The 26,517-nt window shown below is 42.6% G+C and overlaps 3 protein-coding genes across 6 annotated transcripts; 2 read left to right on the forward strand and 1 right to left on the reverse strand.

The window, feature by feature from the left end:
- The first annotated feature begins 5 nt into the window (after positions 1-5).
- LOC135366890 (ras-related protein Rab6) lies at positions 6-10,158 on the forward strand. 2 transcript variants are annotated; one of them, XM_064599857.1, is made up of 8 exons: positions 6-207; positions 983-1,041; positions 1,194-1,247; positions 1,384-1,489; positions 1,584-1,695; positions 2,518-2,611; positions 3,274-3,337; positions 9,339-10,158. In XM_064599857.1, the coding sequence occupies exons 1-8, from the start codon at positions 138-140 to the stop codon at positions 9,404-9,406; spliced, it is 627 nt and encodes a 208-aa protein (XP_064455927.1). In that variant the 5' UTR covers positions 6-137; the 3' UTR covers positions 9,407-10,158. The 2 variants fall into 2 exon arrangements, with proteins under 2 accessions (XP_064455927.1, XP_064455926.1); XM_064599856.1 differs by lacking the exon at positions 9,339-10,158 and adding an exon at positions 7,471-8,432.
- A 1,359-nt stretch (positions 10,159-11,517) lies between these two features.
- On the reverse strand, positions 11,518-15,617 carry LOC135366891 (mannose-6-phosphate isomerase-like). The gene is made up of 8 exons (XM_064599858.1): positions 15,254-15,617; positions 14,904-15,037; positions 14,494-14,685; positions 14,286-14,427; positions 13,997-14,152; positions 12,803-12,973; positions 11,885-12,087; positions 11,518-11,818 (listed from the first exon to the last, which is right to left on the reverse strand). Exons 1-8 carry the CDS (start codon positions 15,261-15,263, stop codon positions 11,627-11,629), a joined length of 1,200 nt encoding a protein of 399 aa, XP_064455928.1. The 5' UTR covers positions 15,264-15,617; the 3' UTR covers positions 11,518-11,626.
- On the forward strand, positions 15,439-25,763 carry LOC135366892 (P2R1A-PPP2R2A-interacting phosphatase regulator 1-like). Of its 3 annotated transcripts, none has more exons than XM_064599862.1 (11): positions 15,439-15,930; positions 16,395-16,530; positions 16,610-16,694; positions 18,194-18,282; positions 18,346-18,397; positions 18,566-18,682; positions 19,594-19,685; positions 20,362-20,414; positions 20,709-20,808; positions 21,468-21,670; positions 22,887-25,763. In XM_064599862.1, exons 2-10 carry the CDS (start codon positions 16,433-16,435, stop codon positions 21,649-21,651), a joined length of 870 nt encoding a protein of 289 aa, XP_064455932.1. In that variant the 5' UTR covers positions 15,439-15,930; positions 16,395-16,432; the 3' UTR covers positions 21,652-21,670; positions 22,887-25,763. The 3 variants fall into 3 exon arrangements, with proteins under 3 accessions (XP_064455932.1, XP_064455930.1, XP_064455931.1); XM_064599860.1 differs by having other exon boundaries at positions 15,442-15,930; positions 20,359-20,414; XM_064599861.1 differs by lacking the exon at positions 15,439-15,930 and adding an exon at positions 16,008-16,148 and having other exon boundaries at positions 20,359-20,414.
- Positions 25,764-26,517: the final 754 nt, after the last annotated feature.

The following is a 26,517-nucleotide window of genomic DNA, read 5'->3' on the forward strand; positions in this document are numbered from 1 at the left end:
AGAGAATTCGTAATGACGACACGTTGGTGACGAGAGTGTGTACCGTGGTCGAAAACTTTTTCCAAGAGAACAGATTTTTTTAGGGGGGTGGTAGAGATTTATCACAAGTTTATATTTATTTGATCCCTGCGTAAAACATGTCTAGTTCCGGGGACTTCGGAAATCCACTCCGAAAGTTCAAGCTTGTGTTTTTAGGAGAGCAAAGCGGTGAGTAATGCTAGCTACTGTTAACTCAGCGGCTTCCACGTAGCCGGTGGGGGCTACGCCTAGAATACTGACGTTTTTTTTCTGCATTGCGTACTTATTGCTTCTGTGAAACATGTAGGATCATTGTTTTGCTTACGTGTGTCAATAAACTTCTACGAAAATATATGCAGACTTGTAATATTTCTGGCCTGCGCTAAAACAACAACCAGCAAGGAGCTTTCATTAGGCCTTCTGTCAGTGGAATGATCGGAAAGCATTTATCTGATTTGTTTGCTTAATCTTGCGGTCCCCGATCCGAGTAGTAATGCATTCAAGAAAGGCATCAAATGCAGAGATGCCACGCATTTTATAGTTTCTTAAGGGTTCGTGGGAGCCGCGCCTTCTTTGATTGGGGTTCGATTGCTTACTCGCAACCCGCTCCTGTCTTCTTGTTTACCGTCATGTTTCATGCGAATTTATTGATTTCTCCTTCCACGAACGGATTCACTATGTTCAAAATACCATCAAGGTAGTTTTCACTGCGGTTGCAGTTCTAGCGTGTTGCAGGTGATACATTTTGAGGTACGCGCTCTTGCATCTCAATGAAGGATTCGGGTGAGTGACACTCTGAAATAATGGCCATGCCTCAGCGAGATTACAGCTGGAACCCGGAAGTGTAATTAGAGAAAATTACTACGTCGCCTTTCTTGATAACTTTGGCCATTACATCTCCCTTCCACCTTAGCATTGTTTTGTCTACTGGCATCTTTATGTCGTTTTTCTTTTCCCTTTGCAGTTGGAAAGACTTCGCTTATAACAAGATTCATGTATGACAGTTTTGATAACACGTATCAGGTATGCTCAATGCTTCCCTATTATTATATGTATGGAGCAAGTTACATGAATGTCCATTCTCATGATTCAGCACTAAATCTTAGATCAGTATATTTGCATAAGAAGAACAGTAGTGCCACCTGTGGACAAATTTTTGTATTATTGTATTTCAGGCAACTATAGGCATTGACTTCCTGTCAAAAACCATGTACCTCGAGGATCGCACTGTAAGTGGCATTGCAGTTTTCAGTCTCTCCGGATAAATATAGTGCAATGTAAATATGCGTAATACATCTGCAAAAGTATGCAAAGCAATGTATGTAGTATTATGTACAAATATAGAGCAATGACTTGCCTTCCCAGGTTCGACTGCAATTGTGGGACACGGCTGGCCAGGAAAGATTCCGCAGTTTAATTCCCAGCTATATCAGGGATTCCACGGTTGCCGTTGTGGTATACGACATCACCAGTAAGAGACGCAAACGTGTTGTACTATGGGCCGTGGGCCGTGTATTTTTACGACACCAGGGAGCATACTTGCTAAGTCGGTCTTTGTTTCCCAGATTCAAACTCGTTCCACCAAACCTCCAAGTGGATAGATGACGTGAGGACAGAACGAGGCAACGATGTCATCATCATGCTGGTGGGAAACAAAACCGATCTCTCGGACAAAAGGTGTGGACCGACCGTGTAGATATACTCATGTGCAGGGAAGAAAATGTTTTTATCAAAAATCGGACGTTGAGCTTGGTTGGCTAAAACCTTCAGATATCATCCCTCGTGTCTGGAAGAAGTGTGAAGAATTGTTTTCACAGTTGTTTATTAAACGTGCTTCTAAGCTAAGATATGGAGTAGTGACATACGCCTAAAAGTAGTTAGCAACCTTCTGTAGTTAGCAACCTTGTTCTTCATTCTTTTGTTGTGCGGATGCTCTCAGCAACGAGACGCTTGCCCCAGATTGGGAACGTATTCCCCCGAAAATCGGGCTCGATACCAGTGAAAATCTGTTAAGAGGGATGGGGTCCTTTATCAGCAGGCTGCTTTTTATGTAGTTCTTACAGCAGTGTATGGAAGACAATTTTGACTAGCTCAGTTTCTTACAAAGTTAATTACCGTAAACCATCGTTCATCTCAAGGGCAGCAAATATGACTAGGCCAAAGGAAAGCAGATTGTGCTCTGGCATGTACTGCCATGTCCCCCTGTGTTCAAGGGCGCAAATGCTGTTGCATACGATAATCCGGGTGTCGCCAAGGCTGAGCTCCACAGCCCCATTGTTAGGCCAAGCCAGTCAAATTATTGCATTATACACGGCCGTAAACGGATCAGTGTTTCAGTTTAGGTACGATAAAATTTACGTTCGTTAGTGTATCGTCATCGTGGTAGCTGGCAAACATTGTGTAGGCATTGCATAGACCAAACAAAGAGAAAAAAACTCCCAACATTGATCGATGCTCTTCTTTCATTTTTTTTTTTTACCCCGTTCTCACTTTCTGCAGACAAGTCACTACAGAGGAAGGTGAAAGAAAAGCCAAGGAACTAAATGTGATGTTCATTGAAACCAGTGCAAAGTCAGGCTACAATGTAAAACAGGTAAGGGAGTGGAAAATGACACTAGCAGCACACTATTCTGTATCTTTCCTCACCGCATTGGCATTACTCACATTGCTCACTTTGGCATTGTTAACGAGTATGGCATTGAATATACATACAGGGTGCAACAAGCGCATTGTAACGGTGTGGCGCTCGCATGCATAATGTTTATAAGCATTAAAGGGGCAGTCTCATCCGGAAACCCACCTATGCAACCGATACCACTATGTTCGCCATCGGCCGACATCTACCCAGCTAATTTTTTTGTCCGAAAAGTGCTTAGGTGTTACTAGACCAAGTTTAAAAATCAGCGCTGCTTCCGCACCCGCAGAAGCTCCAGGTAGCAGCGCTCAGAAGAGGAAAGAGGATTCACAGGTTCACATTATGTGTGGATGCATTACAAATCATGATACCGCCTGGTAGGACCAGGTAAACCTTTCCTTTGTCAGGCCCGGGCTGGGCTTAGGATTGACATTGTGGGCTGGGCCGGTACGTTGACGGGCTTTTATCAGGCTCGTGTCTCTCCTACACTAGTGTTAGTTAGCCGCGGCTAACTTTTATAGCCCGGTACTCTGCAGCTGACGGGCCGCGTAGATACATGCATGCATGCATGAATGCATGCTTCTGTGTTTAGTGAACACTAATGTGTTACCTCGATGCAGCTCTTCAGGCGTGTTGCGGCAGCGCTACCTGGCATGGAAAACACAGAAAGAACAAAAGAGGACAGTATCCTTTCCTTAGGCTGTTTGATTTGCAAGTGTATCTCTACATTGTGCATCTCATGGTACTGGTATATAAGTAGGGCACTGTGTTTTCGGGTTTTATGTTTTTCGAAAATCTGGTTTTATTTCAGGAGCCGTAAAATCTGGCGATATCGGGTGGAAAAAAGAGAAAACCCACTTCTCGTATTTTAGATTAACATGAGATGTGGAACAGCTGTGCTTAGTTTTCCAATGCTTAGCGTTCTCCAATGCCTGTATTGGTGGCTGAATCGGCCAAGTTCATTTTGGGGTTTTACCCGAAGTGATGATGATGCAAATAGGGGGATAAAAGCGGGTGTTACCCCAAAACACGGGGCCCTATATATAAATCACGTTGCGGGCCAGTATGAAGACGATAGTTGTCCGCGAACGGCCTTGTGTTACGGAGAGGTGGGTTGAATTGTTCTGGGTTTAGAGGAGTGCTCGGGGCAAGGAGTGGCATCACACTTGATCACCTTAATTTCAACCTGATAATGTCCGATTGGGACTTGGAGTTTGTCGTAAGGGAGGTCCCCTAGGTTGTCATCAAGTGAGAGTCTTATATCAGGGATGCAGTCTAAACTTCGCCCTGCACGGATCACACATTATGCAGCTCCATTATGAAAATGTACTTACGCATGGCACTGTTACACAAGTGTATCGCAGGACATGAATGATATTCTGCTCAGACTTCATCGAAATTGTGTCGTTAGAATTTGTAGTGCCTTTGATTTTCACGCTGCATCACAGTTCCAGTTAAGTTTAAAAGAATGTTTGAGAGCTACAGTTATGGAAACCAGTCCTTTGTGTGTTGCCACAGAAATCTAGACAAAAGCAGTGCTGCACTTTGGCAACCAGATGCAAGTTGACCAAGTGGAACTCTCTAAGCCATTGGTACTTGCCTTTGTAAATGGTTGCAAACTGAACATGAATGTTCCACAGTCATTAGCACATTCGCACAGTGCCACATGCACCACATAATTGCCCTGAGAAATTTACATTCTCCAACAGATATCATACATGCCACACATGATAGTTCTTTAGCTGTTCCTTATGCCAGTTGTTTGGTCTTATTGGTCTATTTGGTCTTAAAGTCTTATTGGTATTTGACCTCTGTCTCTTGATTTATCTCTTCTTTTGGATTCTGTCTTAATTTTTCACTGCTTGCACTTGACGAAGGCAGTCTCGCTTAATTCATACTAGTATATTCAACTCCTCTTATGGTTTTCCTATTTGTCAGTGTGCTCCTTATTGCACATGCTGTTAAAGGAACTTAGTACAGCAATTTTCAAGGGAAATTATTAATACTGCAGACAAGAAAGCAGTACACACGCTTTGTTCATTGAAAAGGAAGATTCTACGACATTCACAGCGCAGGAGGGACATGACACAACTGCCTTCTGCAAAGTTGGTTGGAGGCGGATGAATTTCGCGGAGCTCGACCAGCTCACCCGCATCACCGCACTTCCGAAAAGAAGATTTTTCTTTCATCACATCATCTTTTAAATTTAAATTTTAAAAAAAATTCTTTCACATCATTTTCTTTAAATCCTTTAAATCTGACGCTCGACATTATTTCTGCAAAACATCATTCCTGTGTTGTAAAAAAAAAAGTTCGCACGATTCATTGAGATCAAAGTGTTTCAGGTATATACACACAGGTTCAAATTACATTGAGTTGCAACGGAGCTGGTAATTAGCAGTAAATTTTAACTGCTGGTAGCTGCAAAATTTGCTTGTCACCATAGGGTGTCTAGAGGAGGCTAAACCTTGAAGTATGCACCTGTGTGTTTCTTACACTATTGGAAATTAGTATTGGTCATTATTTTCCCTTGTATCGATACAAGCAAAACATGTCAGCGGAAGTGTACAGTCACTGCAAGGTTACCGGTTCCATTTTGTTGGCATTAACTGTGGTGATTAGTGCCATTTGTGATACGGCGCCTGAATATAGTGACACTCCGTCCCGTGATCAAGGAGATAAGTATGCTAGCTGCTTCTTTGTTGCTTGCTGATTGTTTTTCGTTACAATCTGTGTTTTATTGTCTGCAGTAACGCGTTGTGTAGCCTTATGACGTGCATCGCCTATTTGATGAAATTAATCTTCTGGGGCTGCCTCACTTCAGTTCAAAGCTTTGTAAAATACGTGCATCAAATAGGCCATCTGCATTATGTGATCGCAACTGTGATTGCAGTCACAGAATGCCTGTACGCGACGAGAAAATGTGGAATCGAGAGGAAACAGGCTTTAAAGGACTCAAGTTAGTGCCAGATGCGTGTAACCGTATGAATGCTTTTTTCTGCATAATACAGAACTAATGTATATATATAGAAATTGAATTGAGTGCTGATTACACACAGCTACTAATATGCAACTCGTTGGATTATCTAATCTGAAAAAATGATGATCTCTATGTGAAACGTAATTCTTATAGTTTGTATTTCATAAGAAAGATCACTGTTCTCACAAGAACGCCTTTCTGTATGAAGCATGCTGACTGCACTATGTTTCGGTTCACTTATACTTTTTTCCCTACTGGTTGTAAACTTGCATGACTGAAGAACAAGTAGCAGCGTCAAATTTGTAGGAAGACTCCGAAGTCGACTTGCAGTGCATGGTCAAGCACAACTCTGCATTGCTGTGCCTTTTCGTGGGCAACACAGCAGCATGAGGATCTTTGAAAGTCAATGATCAAGGCTTGATGAGGTGTTTTAAAGGGACACTAAAATGCAAAAAAAAAAAACTTTCTCTCAAATGAAAGCCTGTGTTTCAATTAGTATGATGCAAGCAAAAGTAATTCATAAAACACTACCATTCAGAAGAAAAACGCAATGAAAACAGAGCTGTCTTTGGCAACCACGAACGGATCCTCAGAAGGCAAAGATTGGCAGCGTCCAATGAGACAGCAGGAGAAGCGTGCACATACCTATCGTGACCATGTGGACTTGGAACAGGTTCAATCAGGTTCAGGTTGGATCAGGTTCAGGTGTTCCGTACATACGCGGCGTGATGCGCACTGCTGCATTTTTTAATACTGATTCACAACAGTTCTTGCGAATGTTCCACTGACAACATTCATCTTCACCTCATTCACGAGAGTGACGCCAGTCCGCTTGGCAATGCGCACTATGTTTTTTACCAGGACCATGGCGTGGGACGCGCGTGCACACACAGCATGGACTAAAAACACCGAAGCAAGAAAGAGCCCGGTATAATTTCGATTGTAGCTCCGTAACGGAATCAAGGTTTTGAATTATGATAACGAGTACGAAATTAACCTAGCGTGGAGTGTAACATGAAGTGAACCTGTTTTTGCATTTTAGTGCCCCTTTAAATATAGACCAGGAAGAGCGTGATGATTTGTAGGAATGTCGCCTTGGAAATTGGCTTACGACTACGCTCATGCCATTAAGTCCTCAATGAAGTAACGCATAATCAGTTGAAGTGGATGCTACACATTGCTAGGAAGCAGATTGCATGACTTCACTCAGTATCAGTTGCAACATTGTAAGGAGAAATTGTGACAGGCATCTGTTTTGCTCAAAATGTTATGCATCTACGTGCTGTGGAGGAAAGGAACTAGGAAGAGAGAAGGAAATAATAAAAAAGATTGCATTTAAAGGGACTTGAACTCAGCAGCATTGAAATGGCAGTTCAATATAGATTTATCCATCCCTACAAAAGAACCTCCTTGTTTTGTACGGCTTGGGACAAAAGTTTACGGAACCCGGCACTGTCGTGTTTCTTAATCGGAGCGGGCCCCTGCTTGATATCGGGAAGAGGTCGTATAAGGTCGCCGTTAGGGTGTCTCTCCAATGGAGAAACACGACGCCCCGGTGTTCTGTAAACTTTTGTCCCAAGCTGTAGCAGTATGTGGTACCAAGTACACACACCTTGGTTGAGAGCTCACATGTTTCTGTGCCGTAAATTGGTGGCGCCATTGTAAAACTTGGGTTCCGATTTTTCCCGAGCCACGACGGCAGGTTTGCTGGGGCGGACGGCCTTGTGCATAAAAACATTCCTCCTCTTTCAGTTTCTGGCCTCCACATTTTGTGTTTGTGCCTTTGTTGGCTCCTTCCTGCATGCGTTCTTTAGTTTCCTTGACTTGCGTCCCTCAGTCGTGGACGTGGACCTGAAGGACGGCCCCATGGAGGTGCCCAGGCAGGAAGGGGGCTGTGCCTGCTAGCACCCTGTCCCCTCTCCCCCTATGCCCTGGCCTTTGCCTGACAGCTGCCGGCTACTGCTGACCTTGCTTCCTTTGGCACCCACCCCAATGCTCGCTTTATTTTTTCCCTCGTTCTGTACACCGCCATTCCGTCCACTTGACCTCGGTAGGGTTCTGGCTTTGTACGAGCGCAAAAGCTTTGGCGTACAGCTAAGATACGACACTGCAAGTAATGCAAACGTGGTTTCACGCTAGGAGTAGGGACACGATTAATCTCGCTTCAATAACTTGTGCACCTTTTTTTTTTTTGTGTGTGTGTGTGTGTGTGTGTATTGTCTTACGCATTAGAAACCTGTTTATTTTTTTATTTTTATTGTACATGAAGTAGCACAATAGCCTCATCAAACGTTTTGATCTAATATTACGGTGGGATACATGCAATCTTTCTTGCGCGCGATTAACTTCGAGACGAGAGCTTTGTACAGCGTAGGTAGCTAGCGGAAATGCCTTTACGCCATGGCGCTTAGGCTGGCCTTTCTTCAGTGTTGCTGGCACGCGGGCAGGCAGGGCAGCATGTCTTTCTTTCTTGCGTGCATGTGTAAATATATAGTGCAATGGATGCGCACCCATGTTGTTGTTGTGTTGCAGAAGATCACATGCCGTCCCATGTTTTCTCGTTTCCATCTCGCAACGTGGGCGCTGATGCCTTACTCTCACTGTTTATCGTCCCTACTTCCAATTGGGACTATGTTGAGACAAACCGGGCCCTTGGTGCGGCATAGTTTTGTGGCTTTTCACCCCCCCTTCTTTTCAAGCGACGAGAGTTTGAACTGCCTTGTACATTTGTGAGCTTTATTTGTAGAAGGTGATGGTGGCTTGTACAGATTCTTGAAAGAAATAACACTTTAACATCTATATGAAATGGTGTCGTTATTGGAAGCGTCGTAGCCCTAGCGTCTTTAGATTTGTCTCGAGGTTTTGCATGCTGGGAATTTTTGACGGACTTGACGCGTGTAATCTTCGCGAGAACGCACAAGGCATAGTGTGAGCGCTAAAGAAAGAAGCGAACAGTACGGTTTGTTATTAGACCCTTGCGTTTTTTGGGTGCTTCTCGAAAATCTGAGCGAAAAATCGGGTTTAATTGCAGGACCAGCGAAATGGGGTAAGACCTGCGCGGTAAAAGGGTGGAAAAGCAGATTTTCGGGAGGAAAATCTGAAAAAAACTCGCTTCTTGCACTTCAGATGAACATGATGTGCTATGTGCACAGTGCTTAGCATTGTCCAGTCTGGCTGAATTTGCACTGCGGCAGGCTTGTTTTCGGTGTTACACCCCCAGTGACGACGATGCACAACATGGAGTGTAAAAATGGGCTTTACTGGGCTGACTGCTAAAAACAGAAGGCTGTACTCATAGAGCCGTGCAGATTTGCGTTAGTAGAGACCTCGTTAGTAGAGACCCCCCCAAAAAAAAGAAGAAAAAAACTTGCCAAAGTGCAAATTCAGCCACCAGTCGCAATACTGAGAACCGTGTGCTCAGCGTCTTGTGTTTATGTGAAATGCGTCAAGTGTGTTTTTTTAGCTCCCGAAATGAAATCCGATTGTGCCCACCGATATAAAAACAAGACAAACCCCCAGAGGTCTATCCGCTACCAAAAACATGACTGCACACACATCACATATTCTGTCTACATTGTGCTAGAGTGGACAGAGCCGAACTTAACGAGGTGGCGAGGATGCTCGCGCGCGCGTGCGTGTGTGTGTTGCTTTAGTAACAGCCAGAGGGGAATCACTTGGGAAGGAGCGATCCTTAACGTGTTCCAGCTGTGCCGCTAAAGCCGCAGGAGCCTCCCAAGGTGATGAAAGACGAAGAAGGCGGATGTCTCTGCTAGGAATGGGAGATGCCGCGCTGCACTGCACCGTTGCTTCCTAGTGGCACCAGCTGCTTTTTGTGCGCGTGTTTTTCTCGTCTTTCTTTTGGGAGCAAACGAGGAAAAAGGCGTGCGCGAAGCGTCAGCGAAGAAGAGTGCGCACATTCCTGGCAATAACTTTTTTCCTTTCCATTTTTGTAAGGGTAATGCAGATCAGAGTGAGGCACGTCCCAAATGTTTTTTGCGGCACCGGAAGAATTCGGGACTGTGTGTGTGTGCGCGTATGGCGCCTCTGCTTCGCGGAAGAGCAATTCCGGCGCGGTTGTTGACTTGGAGCGGCGCTTCGAGTGTTTTTTCGAGCAGTTTATTTATTATTGGAACAACTTGCTCACTGTTGCTACTTTTCTAGGCTATATGAAGGAATGAGAGAGAGAAGTAGTTCAGGCACTATACTGAGGAAAACCTGATCAAGCATTTTTTTTCCAGTCGCTGGAAGTCAAAGAACTGGTGCTGTTCGCACTGCCGTATGCCATACGGGGCATATACGGGCAGTTGTGTGTGTTGAGTGAGCTTTGCTACTGTTAATTCTACTTAATTGTGACGTGGACACTAATTGAAATAATGCCAGTAGGGTTGTTAGTGCTCACCCAAATAATGTGTAGCATAATGTAAGCTTAACACGGGGAATGTGTTTGTGCATGTCCATATAATAAGTTGCCAAATTCTGTTCCTTCGGTTTTGACGTACCAAATAAAGTTGAGTGTGGTTCTCTGGCAGTTGTACAAAGTACTCATTTCGCAGTGTGGCTAAATGTGTGCAGATACCCACTGTATAGGCAACACACCTGTAACGTAACTACCATATTTTCCGGTGTGTAACATTCACATTATACGTTGTAAAAGTTGTCCCAAAGAGTCTGCGTGCATCATACATTGGAGCTGGCCTCAGGCCTTGGTCCAGCCGCTTGACATAGGTGTAACTTAGTCATTCAGTTGTCATGACTACTGTGCAAAGTAATAGTGCAATTTCTGTGCACTATTAGCACCGGCTCCTTCACCCCACGTGGTCAAACCAAATCTTCCAAATTCCAGGAATGGAAATTAGCAATAACATGCAGGTGTAATGCATGTTGTATATATATATATATATATATATAGGGCATGATTTTTTTGGGTTATATTTATTAGCAACATCGGGGGAGGGAAAGGGGGGTAAATGTCAGGTTATACTATTTCGTTTCAATAATTAAGGTGTAATCGCATTGAATTGAACCTGATTCAACCCATTTGTGGTTGAACAGGATTGGATCAGGTTTAAATCTGTGTGTTACTCAGCATAATACATGTGACACACCAGTAGTAGAAGTATCAATATTTAGAATCTATGAGGCAGCAATCTCTCTGATTTGACAGTGTGTATGAGCATATTTATGCATTTACAACACAGTCTCCAAAGTTCTGTGTTAGTATTCAAGTGTAACCCTAAAAAGTCAGGCCCTAATTATACACTGGAAAATACGGTAATTACAAGTAACACAAAAACTACAATCAGTTACATTCTCAGTGATCTATCACTTTTGGTATCATGTAATGGTAACCGGAACTTACTTTCACGGCTATGTAATTTGATTCTGTAAATTAGTAGCAATGCAAAAAAAAAAAAAAAATTCACTGTGTCAGTTCCTTCTACATGAGTAGTTAAAAACTGGGGTTTCAACACATTGGGACCATAGGTTTACTTCACTATATGCAGGTTCACTACAGATACTTTTGCATGTGATTCCATATTCCACTTGATTTTAAGTCAATAGTTATTACGATGGCCGCGATTTTGGCTCACCTGTTTGGCATGGGTGGCACTTTTAAGACATTCAGTGGCCTCAGTTCCGACATGTTCCTGCATGTCTGTCAAACATTTCCGATCGTAATGTGCTAGTCATTTGTCCTTTCAATAAATATTTCCATATTGCGTTGTAAGCAAAACAAAATTATGCTGTACCAAATGAATGCAGATAACTCAATTATGTACTTTTCGTAGTACATAATCGAGTTTAGAAGGTTCTGGTTCTAATCCAATTACTTCTCAAAAGTAACTTTTACAGGTCTGGACGAAACAGCAGCAGCACAGCAGGCTAAGACACTTGGAACTGTTTATTTTGTGTAAAGCGTTCAAAAGTATCACCGAAGATTTCTGTAAATATCCTACAATGACTAGCCACCTCGACAATAGTCGAAATCCCCTTCAAGCAGGACAATATGCCTGGTACATGTTGAGCGTAAATTGGGCCTTGATCGGCAGTTCCTTCCCGGCGCTGATAAACAAGATGCAGCCTTCACGGATTGGTAATTTTCCCAAGTGGCCACTGCCTTCTACCACTATGACGATGCTCGCTGATACAACAGCTTTCATGATGTGCGTTCTTCCTTCTGGTACCTGAAAAAGTCGAAAAACATTGAATCCCTGGAAAAGATGTGTTGTTGTTGTTGCCAGCACACGTACGTGGTACTTTGCGACAGCAAAGTCCCGTATGGGAGGGAGGAACGTAGAGCAGCAATTATCCTGGGATACTGGAGGGAACTTGACGTCCGTTGGTAGGATGGAATTGTAGGTCAGCATGGAGCAGAGGATGTCCACGTCCTTGAACTTCGGCGTGAGTCCCGCCCGGACAACGTTGTCCGAGCACGCCATGCATTCCACGCAGTCTATAAGAAATCGTGATACAAACAACTCCTTTATATTTCATGTACGGGATATCCTACGTAGCCATGGATTAAGTTTTGTTGAACACCGTGATAGGGCGAATATCGAGATTTTTCAAACACTGAAGCGAGTGATTGTGTATTGCGTTCATTCTTCGTATCAATGCAATGTCTCTTCCAAAACTGAATATGCAGTAGCAGACAGATTTTTCGAACTCGTTCGATATCTTGGACTACCACGAGGAACCATGACCTTCGCCATAGGACTAATACATTTTTACTACTACATTTTAACATTTTTACTACTAAGTGGATATCATCACATGAAAGTGTCACATGCTGCAGGGACTTCTTTGGTGCAGTTGAGGCGAAATAAAGTTTAATTCAGAGAACGTCAGATTTTTTTAGACAGCTGTATTACTCACTTTACTGACTTTTCCCTCAAAGTCCAGAAAATCAGTTGACTATTGTATTGTTATTCGCATGCCCCTATATTATATATGCTAAGAAAAGACTCGCTCAAAATTAAGCATTAGGTATGTGCGCAACAAAATTCCATAATCATATGCACGTTGATGTCGTCACCAGCTTCTGAGCACACAAGAATGTGCCAACTTCGAGTAACATTTTGGTTTGTTGTTTTCATTATTGATATAGTATTTCTTATGTGTGTACGCTCGCATGCACACCCTGTCATGCACATAGAAAGTATACTTACTGCCAGAAATATAAGCGTGCGGTTCATTGGCTGCCAGGAACAGGGCTTCTCCAGGTTTCAGTCTGATGTAGTTCAGGAAGAACACCACAAAACATCCTATGTCCTCGGGGTAGGTTTTATAAATACGAAGATACACCTCCGCTAGGTCGTCCGGAACCACACCTCTCTTGGCTGAAGAGAGAGATTGTTCATAATCCAAATTAGTACAGCCACAACTTTTGTCCTAAATGTTGGAAAGTCTGAATTTTTGGAGTCCGAAAAATCGGTCGGCGACTGTAATTAATACATGTTGTGACTGAAGAGAAGAGAACAAAGAAGAAAGCACACACACACATATATATATAAAAAAGCTCTTTCACAGGGTACCCATTGTGCATAAAGCAACAAAAGTCCCCTGTCCTAGAAAATGGTACATTTATACTGGCAATACTGGTCCAATACAGGACCAGCATTGCAGATATCCAGTCAATATTGGGCCAAGATGTTATGCTGCTTGGAAATAGCTTCATCCACAGCTTCACTGACTCAGCTTTGAATGTGCCTGCTCACTAACCCCCGGCTTCGAGCATGATCCCTGCCGAGATTGCCAGTGGTATTACCACTGGAAATCTTGACGGGGATCATGCTCACAAATTTCAAATCTGAAGTGAATTTAACTGTGCAGTGGCAAGACTGCTCGATGAATGAAACAACGTTTTCTTTTAGCAATGCTATTCGTCAATTCCTTGCAAAAATCTCTCCTTGTGGAATGAAAGACCTTGACGGCAACACAAAGGGGACGGGACCTGTCCACTGAGTCATTTGTGATTTCTCTGCAGGAAGGAAATCTTATTTTGCGCTTACCCACTTTCCTTCCCAACAGGCACTGCGTTACAGAGAGGGTTCCAATCATAGCAGGATACCATTCGTGAAAACCAATAGGGGGGCCTCACCGTACTGTCGTCCCTCTTGAGAAGGAAAGTGTAAACTGCATTTCCGTTCATGCCTACGTCACGAAAGACACAACGGATAACTCCAGTTCCTTTTGTATTGCTGTCAGAGTAACAGCATCTTTAATTCTGCAAGGAGGTTTTCATTCTTTCTTTGCTTCAGTGCCTCTTTAAGATGTTACGTCTGTTTCGAAGATGAGGTTCAACATGTTAAAGGCAGATCCCATAACATGCTACAAGGTGCTACATGCTATGAGGGTGTCACCTTTGTCAGCAAGCCTTATGGATAGCACTTTGAGCAGTGGAAGAAATGTGTCCTTTTTGCTGACCATAAGTCTCCTGAAGCACCTTTTAAGGCAGTTCTTATCTTGAAGTGGACCTTCTGCATCACTTCCAAGCAACGATCGCAGTTCAGCAATTTCTGCAAATAGAACAGTCATGAAGATCTGAAGATACTTTATGTATTGTTGGGCCCTAGTACAGATAACTGACACTCGCTGACACAAAAAATGCAGCTAAAGTATCCAGAAACAAGTAGTACAGCCTTGATGTACCTCTAGTGAAGCGGTTGATTTCTGACAAAGGTCGAAAATTGCACAACGCTTCAAATTCGGTCAATGCAACTGCGATTTCAGGTTTGTGGTTCGAGTCTGGGTAATGTTCGGGACTGGCCTTGTGAAGCTCCTCTGCAAGATCCTGTGCAGACGCTGCATTTTTTTTACACGGTCACGCAGAGTTGTAATCATGAAAGAGCAGGTGTACCTTGGTTGGGTGCGCCTGGATGGACAGTGCTGTGTCCACAGAGAGTACTTTAAACAGGAAAGGCAGTTTGTTTCCAAACACCTTCTTCACTCCAGACCCAAGACATTCAGGATGCTCCGAAATCCACGATTCCAGAGTCTTGTCCGTACCTTTCACCTTCGACGGACAGGACGGATGGGTTCCCATCCACAGCTAGAATGTGGACCCAAAAAACTTTGCGTGTCAAAACATCAAGGGCAGTTAACGCCGCTATGGAAAGATATCTTACATTCGAGAAAGTAAAAATTTCTCGTTTGACAGAGTTTTGACATTTTGATTGTATTAAACCGAAACAGTTCAATGTATCCAGCCCATACACTTGTGGACTTCACGATTTGCTATTGTTTTCTATTGACATATGGACGTCTCACCTCTGCATACGGTGTGGACTCATCGATACTTTCCAAGTGTTGACCTTTGAATGCCAGCTGAGCCACCAGGCTTGACTTTCCTTTCTTCCCCCAGTGATATTTTTGCACAGGGCAGCAAATCTCAAATACTCCGGCTAGAAAAAGAAATCGAATCTGTGAATGACACACATTTGCAGACCATATCTTTTTCACGTTTCTGCAAATTGCACAAGTCACCACAGCTCTTTGCAAATGCATATTTTGCAACTGTTGTCTGTTGTGACTGCTGAAACCAAACACATTTGGTATGTTTCATGCTCCTACTGCGCAATCTTCTACAAAGAGCGCTTAAAAGCAGTGTCTGAACCTACATTCTGCCATGACTTGGTCGTGTTGAAAAAGCAATGCCTTGCTTTTGCTTCCTGTTCAAGTGTTGCAAACACCGTGAAGTTGGACAAATTTCGTGGGGATTAAATTACACTGAGACCGCCGTAGGATAGAAGCTGGCAGAGACAGGTGTTTTGGTCAGCCCTCCGCAACTTCAGCACTTCGGGCCCACCTGTCCTGTCGAGTCAGCATGTCAAGTCTCGAGGAGACAGGACATTTTCGTAAATTAACATATTATCTGCGTGAACTTTACTTCGTTTAAAACTCTCTCTAATTGACCCAAATCATGTTTGGGGACACCGTTTATGTACAAAATTGTACTGAGTTTGCGGTTCGTGATTGGCCACACACCCGTATCTGCTCGTATGGCGACGGTTCAACCAATGGGTACTTCGGGCTACATGTGTGCTTAAGGTCTCCGCTTTACGGCATTAAACTAATAGTCTCATTTTCAACTGCCGTATATCAAAATTCAGGAAGTTTTCATGTTCTACAACCTTCTACGAACGGTGGCCAGTGATCTTAATTGGGCTCCATTCGGTGCGTGAAAAGGGAACCTCGAAACTTGAGCCAAGGGGATGTTGAGATTGAATACCAAGACTGTCTTTGATGGGTGTTACCAGCCTATGATATTGCGTCCTGACAGCAAATTTATCGTTTGGTAAGTCGATCTTCGAAATGTGTTATTGTTGTCAGGGTTCTTCGTGCGAAACGCCTAACTGTTGACATTTTGTGTAGTACGAAGAATCTGTGCCTGTCGTTCACGAGCGACGGCTCCCTTGGTCATTCGATACCATGTCCTATTATCTTTTGGTGATTGCATTTTTCCTCGTTATAAGAGTTACATAGGTCTACGCCGGTCCTGTGTGACATAAAACAGTAAGTGATTTTGTTGCTGCAAAGAACTAGGCAAACCTCATACGCTATATACAGGTTACGGAAGCGATGTGTGTATATAGCTGACATGCGTACCCCCCTGGCACTTCATCGAAGGAACCCGCACACCGATCGTGTCTGCTGCGCGAGCCAGACATTAATTTAACTGGATAGGGACACCTTCAGTTTCCATTGCCTTTTTGCTTGTGTGCCATGGAAATCACTCTGTTGAATTTTTCTTGTTTCCAGATGATTTCTGGAAGAAAGTAGCTCACCAATGTAGTACAATGGATGTGGATCCTACACCTCTGAGCAGTACTTCAAACCTGAAGCGCTCATCAAGTGCTCCAATGATAAATGTCTTAGGAAATACATCTACAGTAAAGTAAGGAAACACTCACTTTTTGTGCACCGTGCCTTGTTTGACAGCATCCAAAGGCCAAGCTATGCCCCCTTTCTTCTAGTCGAGACACATCTTCACCGCTGCTGTTGAGCATTCCAAGAACACGGCGGTTTAGTGCCAGCTTTAGCCCAAACCATTCACCTTCTGTAAGTATATGCTTACCATGTTGTCACATACGAGCTTGCTTTCTGTTTTTGTGGCAATATAAGCAGAGAGGCATCCATGGTACAATTTTTGCGGGTCTGCAAAAACATATCATCCAGTGAATCTATCTGATTTCGCCTTCCAACCTATAATATTTTTTTATTTTATTTTTGCGCGATGGTAATTGCTGTACTCTACCACGCAATGCCCTAAGTTCTACAATTGTCTGCAACACATTGGATTTCACCGTGAAATATACACTACAATAAAACATTTCTAATTTCTAATGCCTCGACCTTCTGAAGAAATCCGCCATTCTGTAGAGACCTATTGATTCCGCAGCTTCCTGTGAGATATCAGGAAACCAATTTCCTGCACGGTGATCTTTCAAGCTGACACAGGAAAACAATGCCTCTCGGTGTTTTCGAAGTCGACTTTGTGGCATTACTGACCAGTATGGGAGCACACAGGCACTTTCAGACGCAATTATGATGTTTCCATTTTGGCAGATTGTACAGTGTAAAACTATCGCAAGTGAAGTGCACACTTTCAAGGATTGAATTTTATGTTTGCATTTGCATGTGTACGTTTGCTTTCTGGCATGGTAAAAACTGCACAAGGACAAGACGCATACATGCCTTGTCCTTGTGCACTCTTTTACGATGTCGAATTTCTACCAACACGCTCTTCACCTTCTGGTACTCTTCTTTTGTTGCGGTTTTATGTTTAGGGATGATGCAGTAATTGTTGCAGTAGTGTTTGAACATGCAGCTGATCGGCAAACTGCACTGCACATGATCAATGCAGTCACCTACTTCAATCATGTGCAGCACTGTGCACTGGCACACTCTTTCCTGGCTGTTGCAAGCAGTGTGAATGTATTGACGAAATTGGGTATTGTCAAGAATGGTACACACGTTTGGAGCTGAATGAAATGTGTATAAATTTTTGCTGATGTTACTGATACGACTAAAGCACGCCTTTGGAGAATTTTTTTTGAAGTTATACGAGCCATAAATCTAGGGAACTCTATATGTAGGGCCTGACTTCTTAGGGTTAAGCCCGTATCCGCCCGATATATACCCCCCGAACGAAATCCGTAAAATTCGGGTTTAACCCGAATCTACCCGAAAACATCCGGGTCGCGTGGCACACTCATAAGCGCGCATTAAAATAAAGTTTGATAACATTGCTAAACATTAGTTCCATGTTAAGACAAATTTTTATTAAACAAAAAAAAATCACTCGAATACACCTGAATTCCTAACGACAGAATATGCCGTAACGGGATTTAACCCGAATACACCCGAATTTTCAAATGAAAAATATCGCCCGATATTTACCCCCTGAATTTGGCCAAAAATAAAACCCGAAAAAGTCAGGCCCTAACTATATGTTGACCTTATGCAAACCTTGGATTATAAAAGATATCAGAGATTTAATTTAAAAAATTTGAATATTGGTATGTTTCAGTGTTTCTTGTTGAACTTTTGCCTTGCAGTCTCCTCTTGCGGCTGTGCCGTCGAGGGTGAGCCAAATAAAGCACGAAGAAGGCATGGACGTCATGATCCGAGAGACAGCACACGAGAAGTTAGCACATCTTTGTTCTCCCTGTTCCTGCGCATTCACGTCATACTTAACTTTTATTTCTAGGGAGGTTCAGTCGAAGATACAGATATCTCAGTCATGGGATGACCTCTCTCTGGTAAGACGACGTTGAAATACATTGATGATGAAGCGCTGTAACACAAAGCAGACAATTAAGGTGTCATGTCTGGAAGTCCGCGCATTTTTTGAAGTACGGTATATACGGCTAACCTTTGGTGTAGGAGACTTTGGTAACAGCGATTTTGAATAGTAACAATCTTTGCAGGATGACGGATGCCTCGGGGATACAAGCAAGAGACCAAGGTCGCTTACTGACCCGTTACACATATTCACGCCTCCTCCGGGTCTCTGCAATTCGCCGTCGCCAACGCGTACTGGCAAAGTAAGTGTCATAGCAGTGTGCTTTTTTCTTTCTGCGGAAATGGATGGAGCCTCTGCACAGGCAAAAATGACGACAGGGCAAAATGACACTTTGTCTTGCCAGTGGGTTTCTTACTAGATAGCAAAGGCCACTATTGTTCCAGTGCATGATTCTTAGACACTTGCGTTTTTTTTTTTTTTTCAAAAATGGGAATAGAAGTCGGGTTTTATGTTGCAAGAGGTGAGAAAATTAATCGGACAATTTTGGGTGCCCTATGCAACGATGATGCAAATCAGGGTGTGAAAATGGGTGTTTAATCGCAGAAAACACAGGCATCGAAGCTACATCAAAACTAGACCCCGAAGTTTTAGGGTTAAACCCGATTTTTCCCCGAATTTGCACCCCGAATCAAGGTCCATCTGTTTTGGGTTAAACCCGATTTCTACCCGCAAAACTGCACCTAAGCTATGCACCTGAAGGTAAAGACATACTAATTTTTCACAAAATACATGGTTGACCTCTACTTCTGATACTTCTGACACTCTGGATGAGCGCTAGAATGAACGTTTAAGCTGCAATAAAGCCTGATTTCTCCCCGAATTCAGTCTGATGGTAATTTTTACACCCGAATTTGCATGAATTTTTTACATTAAGTTATTGACCTGATTTTCACCCCCCGAATTTGGAAAAAAACAAAACCCGAAAACTTCAGGGTCTAATCAAAACATGTCAATGACAGCTGCTGCCTTCGCACCATTTTCTTGGTGGCGGATTTCTTGGTTTCAGTCAATGTCTGTGTGTTTGGCAGAGCTGCTTACTTACTACGCACAATTTTGTTTGTTTGTTTGTTTGTTTGTTCTTCCGTATTTTGGAATCGTACAGCAGCAAGTGCACTGCGCCATGACTGATAGTCTGGCCGTTTGTCTTTGCAGCAGTGTTTTTCACCGTCAATGTGTCTGTCAAGCAAGCAGGCATTTTCTCCTAGTCCCAGCCCGAGTCCGACGCGAAAGGCATTTGCAACAAGGTAAAGACGTTGCAGCAGCCAAGTTCAGTCTGTTGAGTGCTCGTATTACTGTATTTTCGCGTAAAAACGTCGAGACCTTTCTTCCTTTGTCAAACGTGAGAATACAACAGGTCAGGAATGTTGACATGCATTTGAATTTGCGTGTCATTTAGGAAAGACTTATCTGTCCTCCCCAACTTCTTTCCTGTGTTGAGCTTATGCACATAGAGTGTGGGCATTGCTGATTGCAATGCTCCACATGTGCAGTGGCGTTCTCAAGGGCAAGTTGTCCTGCTGCCACAGTGTCACAGAGTTCAGCAGAATTGCAGTTACGTTGGGGTCTGGGAGCAATGTCAGTGTTACATGAAAGTTTTTGAAAGTTGTCATAAGGCTGTCATGAAAAAAGGTTGTCATAAAATGCAACAAGAGGAGTTGTGGTAGCAGTAGGAAAACCTTCCGATGCACCAAGGTGTGACAGGCATTCGCTTAAGAGAAAACATGATAACTTTCCCGTTCCTCACGTAATTAAAGAACGAAATTATTTAATTTGCATCGTAAATTTGATATATTTGCCCACTATCAGCGCGATGTGTAACGAATAAGAGGGTAATGGTCCCTCTCTCTCTCTCTCTCTGCTGTGGTAGTAACGTTCTGTATTCCATATTCCTTTCAACGAATTCGGATCTTTGTTCAGAAGAAGTCAGAGCCCGATAACTCTTAGGCCAAGCCAGTTTTCGGTCAAGCGCAAGTGTAAGTGAAAAATTTCTTGTTCTTATTTGAGTGAAGGTTTGCACACTTTCTTTGGCATACCATCCATCCCCAATGTTACTATTTTTCCCTCATCGTGTGTTGTGCCATGCAGTGTAGTACTACAAAGAATCCTGTTAGCCATCAAGCAATAACATTTCTGTGGTCAATCCAGGTTAATTTGCAGTATGCAAATACATTTTGGCACTATGTGTCCCTGTAAATATAATGTCAGGATAGCTTGACGTATTCAAACGAGCCTAGGCTTTATGATTTGTGTATTACTTTTCCGTGCAGTCGACATGGACATGGACCAAAGCGACTTTCCTATGCCAGCGAAGCGTCTCAACCTCTCTGTTGCGCAGGAGATGCCTTCTTCGCATGTCTTGCATCAAAGGTAAGAATTTTAATATGTTATCTGGGTGGAGAAGGATGGTGGGGGATGATGTTGCTAATGAGTCAACATTGGGTGCAGAGTTGTATCTAGGGTGTGGCAAGCATAGAAAGAGAATAAACTGGAAAAAAAAGAGAAGAAGAAAACTTTCAACAACAGAATACTAGTCAAATTGGTGACAGAGAAAGCCAGGAAAGTTGAGCGATAAATTTATTGTACTGTCATAACTTATCTTCATGTTTTAATGATCTAGAATTCTTAATTAAAAGATTGACAACCTTGAATTGTATTTTGAGATGATGATGATGATAGGGCGATGTTGTTCTAGAAATGGGTGTCAGGCAGGGACGTCGGAATGTCTTCAAATATGGGGGGGGGTGCCTTCTTGTAAAGAAGATAAGAAAGCTAGCAATGCATAGTAATAGAATAATGACAATAAATGCTAAGCAGTGATATTTGTAAAAATAAATTGTTTAGTAGAATAAAGATAATTAAAAAAATATTATTATCTATAGACGGCTTGGGAGAGACACCAGGCACCTATGTGTCGTCGACAGTTTTGCAAAGTTGCAAAGTGCACGTGATTGCAGAGATCGGTGGTGTCGTGGGGGAGGGCAAAACTGGTGCTCCCCTCCTAGCCAATTCTTTGTTCTCTGTTATAGCCTAGAAGTCATGAACAGCCTAGATGCAATGAGCAGCCCGGAGCAGACTGTGCCGCAAGACATGACGGACTCGTTGTCGAGCAGCAGCGGGTCCCCCTGCTGTCCAACTCCTTTCCTCCCCGTGGTGCGCTCTCCGTCTGCGGTGCCCACCGCAGACACTTCGTGTACAATGGAGGACTCTTAACCCTTGCACATGATTAAAGGTGAGCCACCCGTATGTACGGGATATTCCACGTATATTCCCGTATGTACGGGATATTGTGTGGATGAGCAGTGACGTGCCAGTTTTGTGGAAAATAATTAGCCACACTGTTGAATAGAATGAGAGCACTGATAGTGGAACTACAGAAGCCTGTGGGAACCACAACAAAATACCTTTTGTGTCTTTTAATGAGTTAGTTTACTGCCGAGCTGCACCTGCGACCCAAATTAGGTAAATACCGCACTAAACCTCGAAGTTCTTTCTCGATGCCAGTTGTCACTTGCAGGCAGGAAACATGTCCATTGCCAGTGTTTCCAAGCATGTATCATTTGCTGGCATTAACTTACGTTCTTCCAGTACAGCTTTCTCGATAGCTTCGTATGTAAACACACAGTCTCTTAGAATGAGAGTAAACCTTAGAGCTTAAAACCTGTGTAAAACCTTAATGTTCCATAAAACTCTGTAAAACCCTTAATGTTTGCAATCCCCTAATTTTTGCAAAGTTTAAGGGCACACAAATAGCTCTATAGATATCTGACACTTTAATAACCATGTTTGAATCACAAACTGCATAGTATTTATAAAGCCTGAGGTTTTAGGGTTTAACCCGATTCTTCCCCAAATTTGCACCCCGAATTGAAGGTTGCCTCTTAGGGTGAAACCCGATTTTCACCCCGCAAATTGCTCTCACCTGATACATCTGTAGGAATGCACACTAACTTGTTTGGCAGCAAATGCAGTTACATCACCGTTTGTACCAAACGAGTACTGTTAGTTTCAGTAATACAGCCAGATTTCTCCCCGAATTTAACCGTACTGGAAGTTTTTTCACACAAATTTGCATGAATTTAGAGCACACATTTATTTACCCGATTTTTACCCCCTCGAATTTAGAAAAAATATTTCCCGAAAACTTCAGGCCCTACATATTTGTGGACACAAGTTACTGGTGAGCATTTGAACTGCTCTTTACAGCACAAGCACGTGCAATGTTGCTTACATCAAATGTGATACGAGCAACCCTGGGTTTATCACGCGACAAATTTTTGCATCCAGAATTCTCGAAATTTGATTGCCAAGAATGTGTGCCCGACTTGAGCTTTAAAAAATTGGGCCCGCAAAATAAAGGGTTTTACGTCGTGACACTGTCAAGGTTTGTCATTGTGGCTTTATGGCACTGTTCTGTGCAATACATGTCGACATCTCTTGCATTTCAGAAGGGGTGTCGTAATTGGTTGGGTCCCCGACGCCTTGCCGAGCTGTAATGACGTGGCACCATTGCGTTGCAGAAACGTTAGACCTTTGGAAGCAAGCCTGTCCCTATCTTCCCACGATTTTTTGCCGCATTATTTATTACCTACGACGAAAGGACAAAAAAGGCACCTTTGCAATAGGCACAAGAAGTGCAGCAACATAAGCCTTATGTCTCTATTCAAACAGCACCCACAAGCCCAATGGGTAAGTGAAAAGTAGATTCCCCTGCTTTCTGTGCGAACCATTTGGCTTGTGCTGCATGTGAACAAATGTAAATGCAGACTTTCGTTTTAATTTACGTACGTGTCTTGTTTATATTAAACAAGGGCAAGCTGATTGCACTTTTAGATGGCAGAGAGGGTAAATATACGACAAGAGGCTATGATAACATGGGTAGAGATGAAAAATTTTATCATCAGTGTTTACAACTGACCTGTGTGTGTGTGTAACAGAACACGACATAGAACCTGGTCAAAGCAGTGCAGAAACGGGCATGCGTCACCTGTCTTCCTTTTTTGAAAAGCTTCAGGTTTTATAATATGTCCCTGTTTCTATGTGTTTAATGCTTCAATATGTATTTAAAATGTGGAATATAATATCATTCATGTGTTGAGTTGAGCAACGCATAATAGCACGCGCCAAGTGATTCGTTTGTATTGCCGCTATTTGCTGACTTTGATGTTTCCGGATCTTCTTCATATTGAGAGTGTGACACATTTGCTCTTCCTCAATGAGAGAGTGTGTCTAAAACTGTGGGTACCTTTGCTAAGTGTCCGCATACAGTCAGTGTGCTTTGCTAATGGTACAGAAAGATGTGTATTCTGCTAAGCTGCTACTAATGACGAATATCAGTGTGCACGCTAAATTGGCCCCGTGCTAATTGACTGTTAGTTGGGCTGCCAAAAATTTGCCTCTGTTAATTTTCCCATTAATGTGACGTACCGTGATATCTTAGTTCCTCACTTGCATATTTGTCCTGTATGAACACTGACAAAATGCTTTTTTTTTTTTTAATTTGTGTGTGTACATATATGTATTTTGAGAGACAGTATACAGTAATGTGGTTTCATGACACAGTAACAAAGGCTGCAGGGTTTTTCAGATTTGATTTTAAAAGATTTTTTAGCATTGTTATGTATGTATGTAGCAATTTCTTGCAATAGTTTGGTATCAGCCACAAACAGCTATTTCTTTTTCTTGCACTTTACGATGTGTTTCATATTGCACTATACACCCTTACTCCAATGTGAGCATGTGTTTTTTTTTTTTTTTTTCTTTCAATTATTAGAAATGACAAAGAACACTCATGCTATTATACTCTACAAATGTTTGCTCTTCCGTCAACATTAATATATATGCATTCTTTCAGAAGGGCAAGTAGCTGGCATGCTCTTCTCTTTTTTTTTCCTCTCTCTTCCTCTTTTTGACTGTTTAGTCTGGTAAAAAAAAAGCAACACGTATTTGCATTTGTTACATTTCTTTTGAGCCAAATCAAATGTAGCAGACAGTTTGTACGTAATCTGTAGGCAACGCTGTATGTCTTTTAAGCATGTCACAGAGACCACTTGACAAGTGCTGATACCTGTACAAAGCGTGTAGTATTTTTTGAGAAAAAAGTCATTGGCTTAAAATCATGGAAGGTGACGTAGTGCTAGGTGTGAACATGCATTGCATTGACGCTTATTGCCGCACATAGAATTATCTGTGCCAGTACTTAGCTTATAACATTTGCAGGGGTGTCAGATCAGTAGAGGTGCTCCTGCCCGCATTTTAAGAAATGACGTGTAAGCACATAGTATGCAATTGATGTTAAGGAATGTAGTGTTGTTTATGATGTCACATTGCCTCTTCAGACACTTGAGCTGCTCAAGAGAGAAAAAAAGAAAAAAATGCCATTGTGGTGGCACCAAAGAGTTCTCTACTTTGCGCTGCATGACAGTCTCCAAAATGCCCTCAGAAACTGATCATATGATTGCATGTAGCTGTCACTGTTTAACAACTGTGTCTGACTTCAGTAACATTTCCCAAATAGTACAATGCATTTTTAACAAGTTTAATGTGTGAACAAGAACACAGCACTACAGAAAGTTGGGCAGCAAGCAATGTCATGCACATACAAAATAGAGCACATGCATGTTGATCATGCTGCAAGCTTCCCCCTGCACCGTTTCATCCGTATAATTAATATAGCATTTTCTTACCTTAATGCAAGGCTGTAGGATGGCAAGTACTATTTTGTTGCTTGCGATCTTTGCATTATCTCATGAAGCTTGCAGAATTTACTTGCAGTAGTTGCTGCTGCAAGTTCACTTGAATCCAATGTTACTCTTTTGAAAACCTCATTCATGAAGAATATCCTAAATGCACACGTACCACATCCATGTGCATTTTGCATATTGCGTTAATAGTGCTTTTGACAGATTCTGAGAAAGTGACTGGATTTTCTGTGTAAATTTATATTGTGTGTAATAGTCACTGCCGCGTTCGGCTGAATGGTGTGCCGCAAAGCGCTTGCAAAATCGAGGAGGTGTACATTATGTTGCACATGTTCTGTTTCAAATGTTTCAAACGAGGTTTTACTGTAATCTACGGAAGTAGAACAGGCAAACACATTAGTGTAGCATACATTGTACACAGCAGAGTGCAGTCTGCAAGACGTGCTCCACCATTTAGGAGGGTGCTGTGCTGTAACATATCATGTGTCAAATGCAATTTAGTTTATGAACTGCCTATGCGAAGACCTTGCTGTGGTTGAGTGTGCATGCATGTGTGTGTGTAAATATGGTATATGCAAATTCAGCAAAGAATATACGATTTATTAAAGTTGGTCAAACAAGTTATGCTTTGCTCTTTCATTGGTGGTTTTATGTGATGATGAACATGACAAGTGAAAGGCCTATCATCTGATCGTGGTTTAATAGACCACTCTCTATTTGTAAACAAATGACGTCATAGTGTTCGATAGCGCCACCAATTTGGTAGAGTTGAACTACGCTCGAAGCTGGGGGGCGAACAAGGTCGCGCCTGAAAGCGACGATTGTCCTTAAAAGGGACACGACCTTCGGTTCTACTCTTTCCGTCCTCCTCTTTCAATAGGAGGCAGCCAACAAGTGCCCGTTCGTGGAACTCAGCCCTCCCCTTCCGATTTGTTTCGGTTTCAGTCTGTCTACCAATGTCAGGATGACGTTTCTCGGGCAGAGGTCTATTTCTTTGTCTGCTTTATCCACAATACAAAAGCAGGTGGAGCACAACAAATAGCAAAGGAGATGATACTCAAATAATGGTGAATCTGTGTGAACACCAGTAGGAAATGATCTTTGATGATTTTTTCAAATACACAACTGAAATGAAAGTGACTATTGCTGGTGGAACATCAAAGGCACCACTGCATGAAGGCATCTCCTACAACATGCACACGTTTGAATTTAATTTAATGTATTTTAGATACATTTATCTAACATAGGCATGTACTGCATCACATCAAACAAGGCTACCAGTACCTTGGAACTTAAGCAACCTTTATTCATATTATTTATGTGTGTTTTAATTTACAGACTGCGGTGGAGGCATGGCATTGCTCCTTCACAAGAATTG

Source organism: Ornithodoros turicata, chromosome 8 (assembly GCF_037126465.1).
Source record: "Ornithodoros turicata isolate Travis chromosome 8, ASM3712646v1, whole genome shotgun sequence".
Taxonomy (NCBI): domain Eukaryota; kingdom Metazoa; phylum Arthropoda; class Arachnida; order Ixodida; family Argasidae; genus Ornithodoros; species Ornithodoros turicata.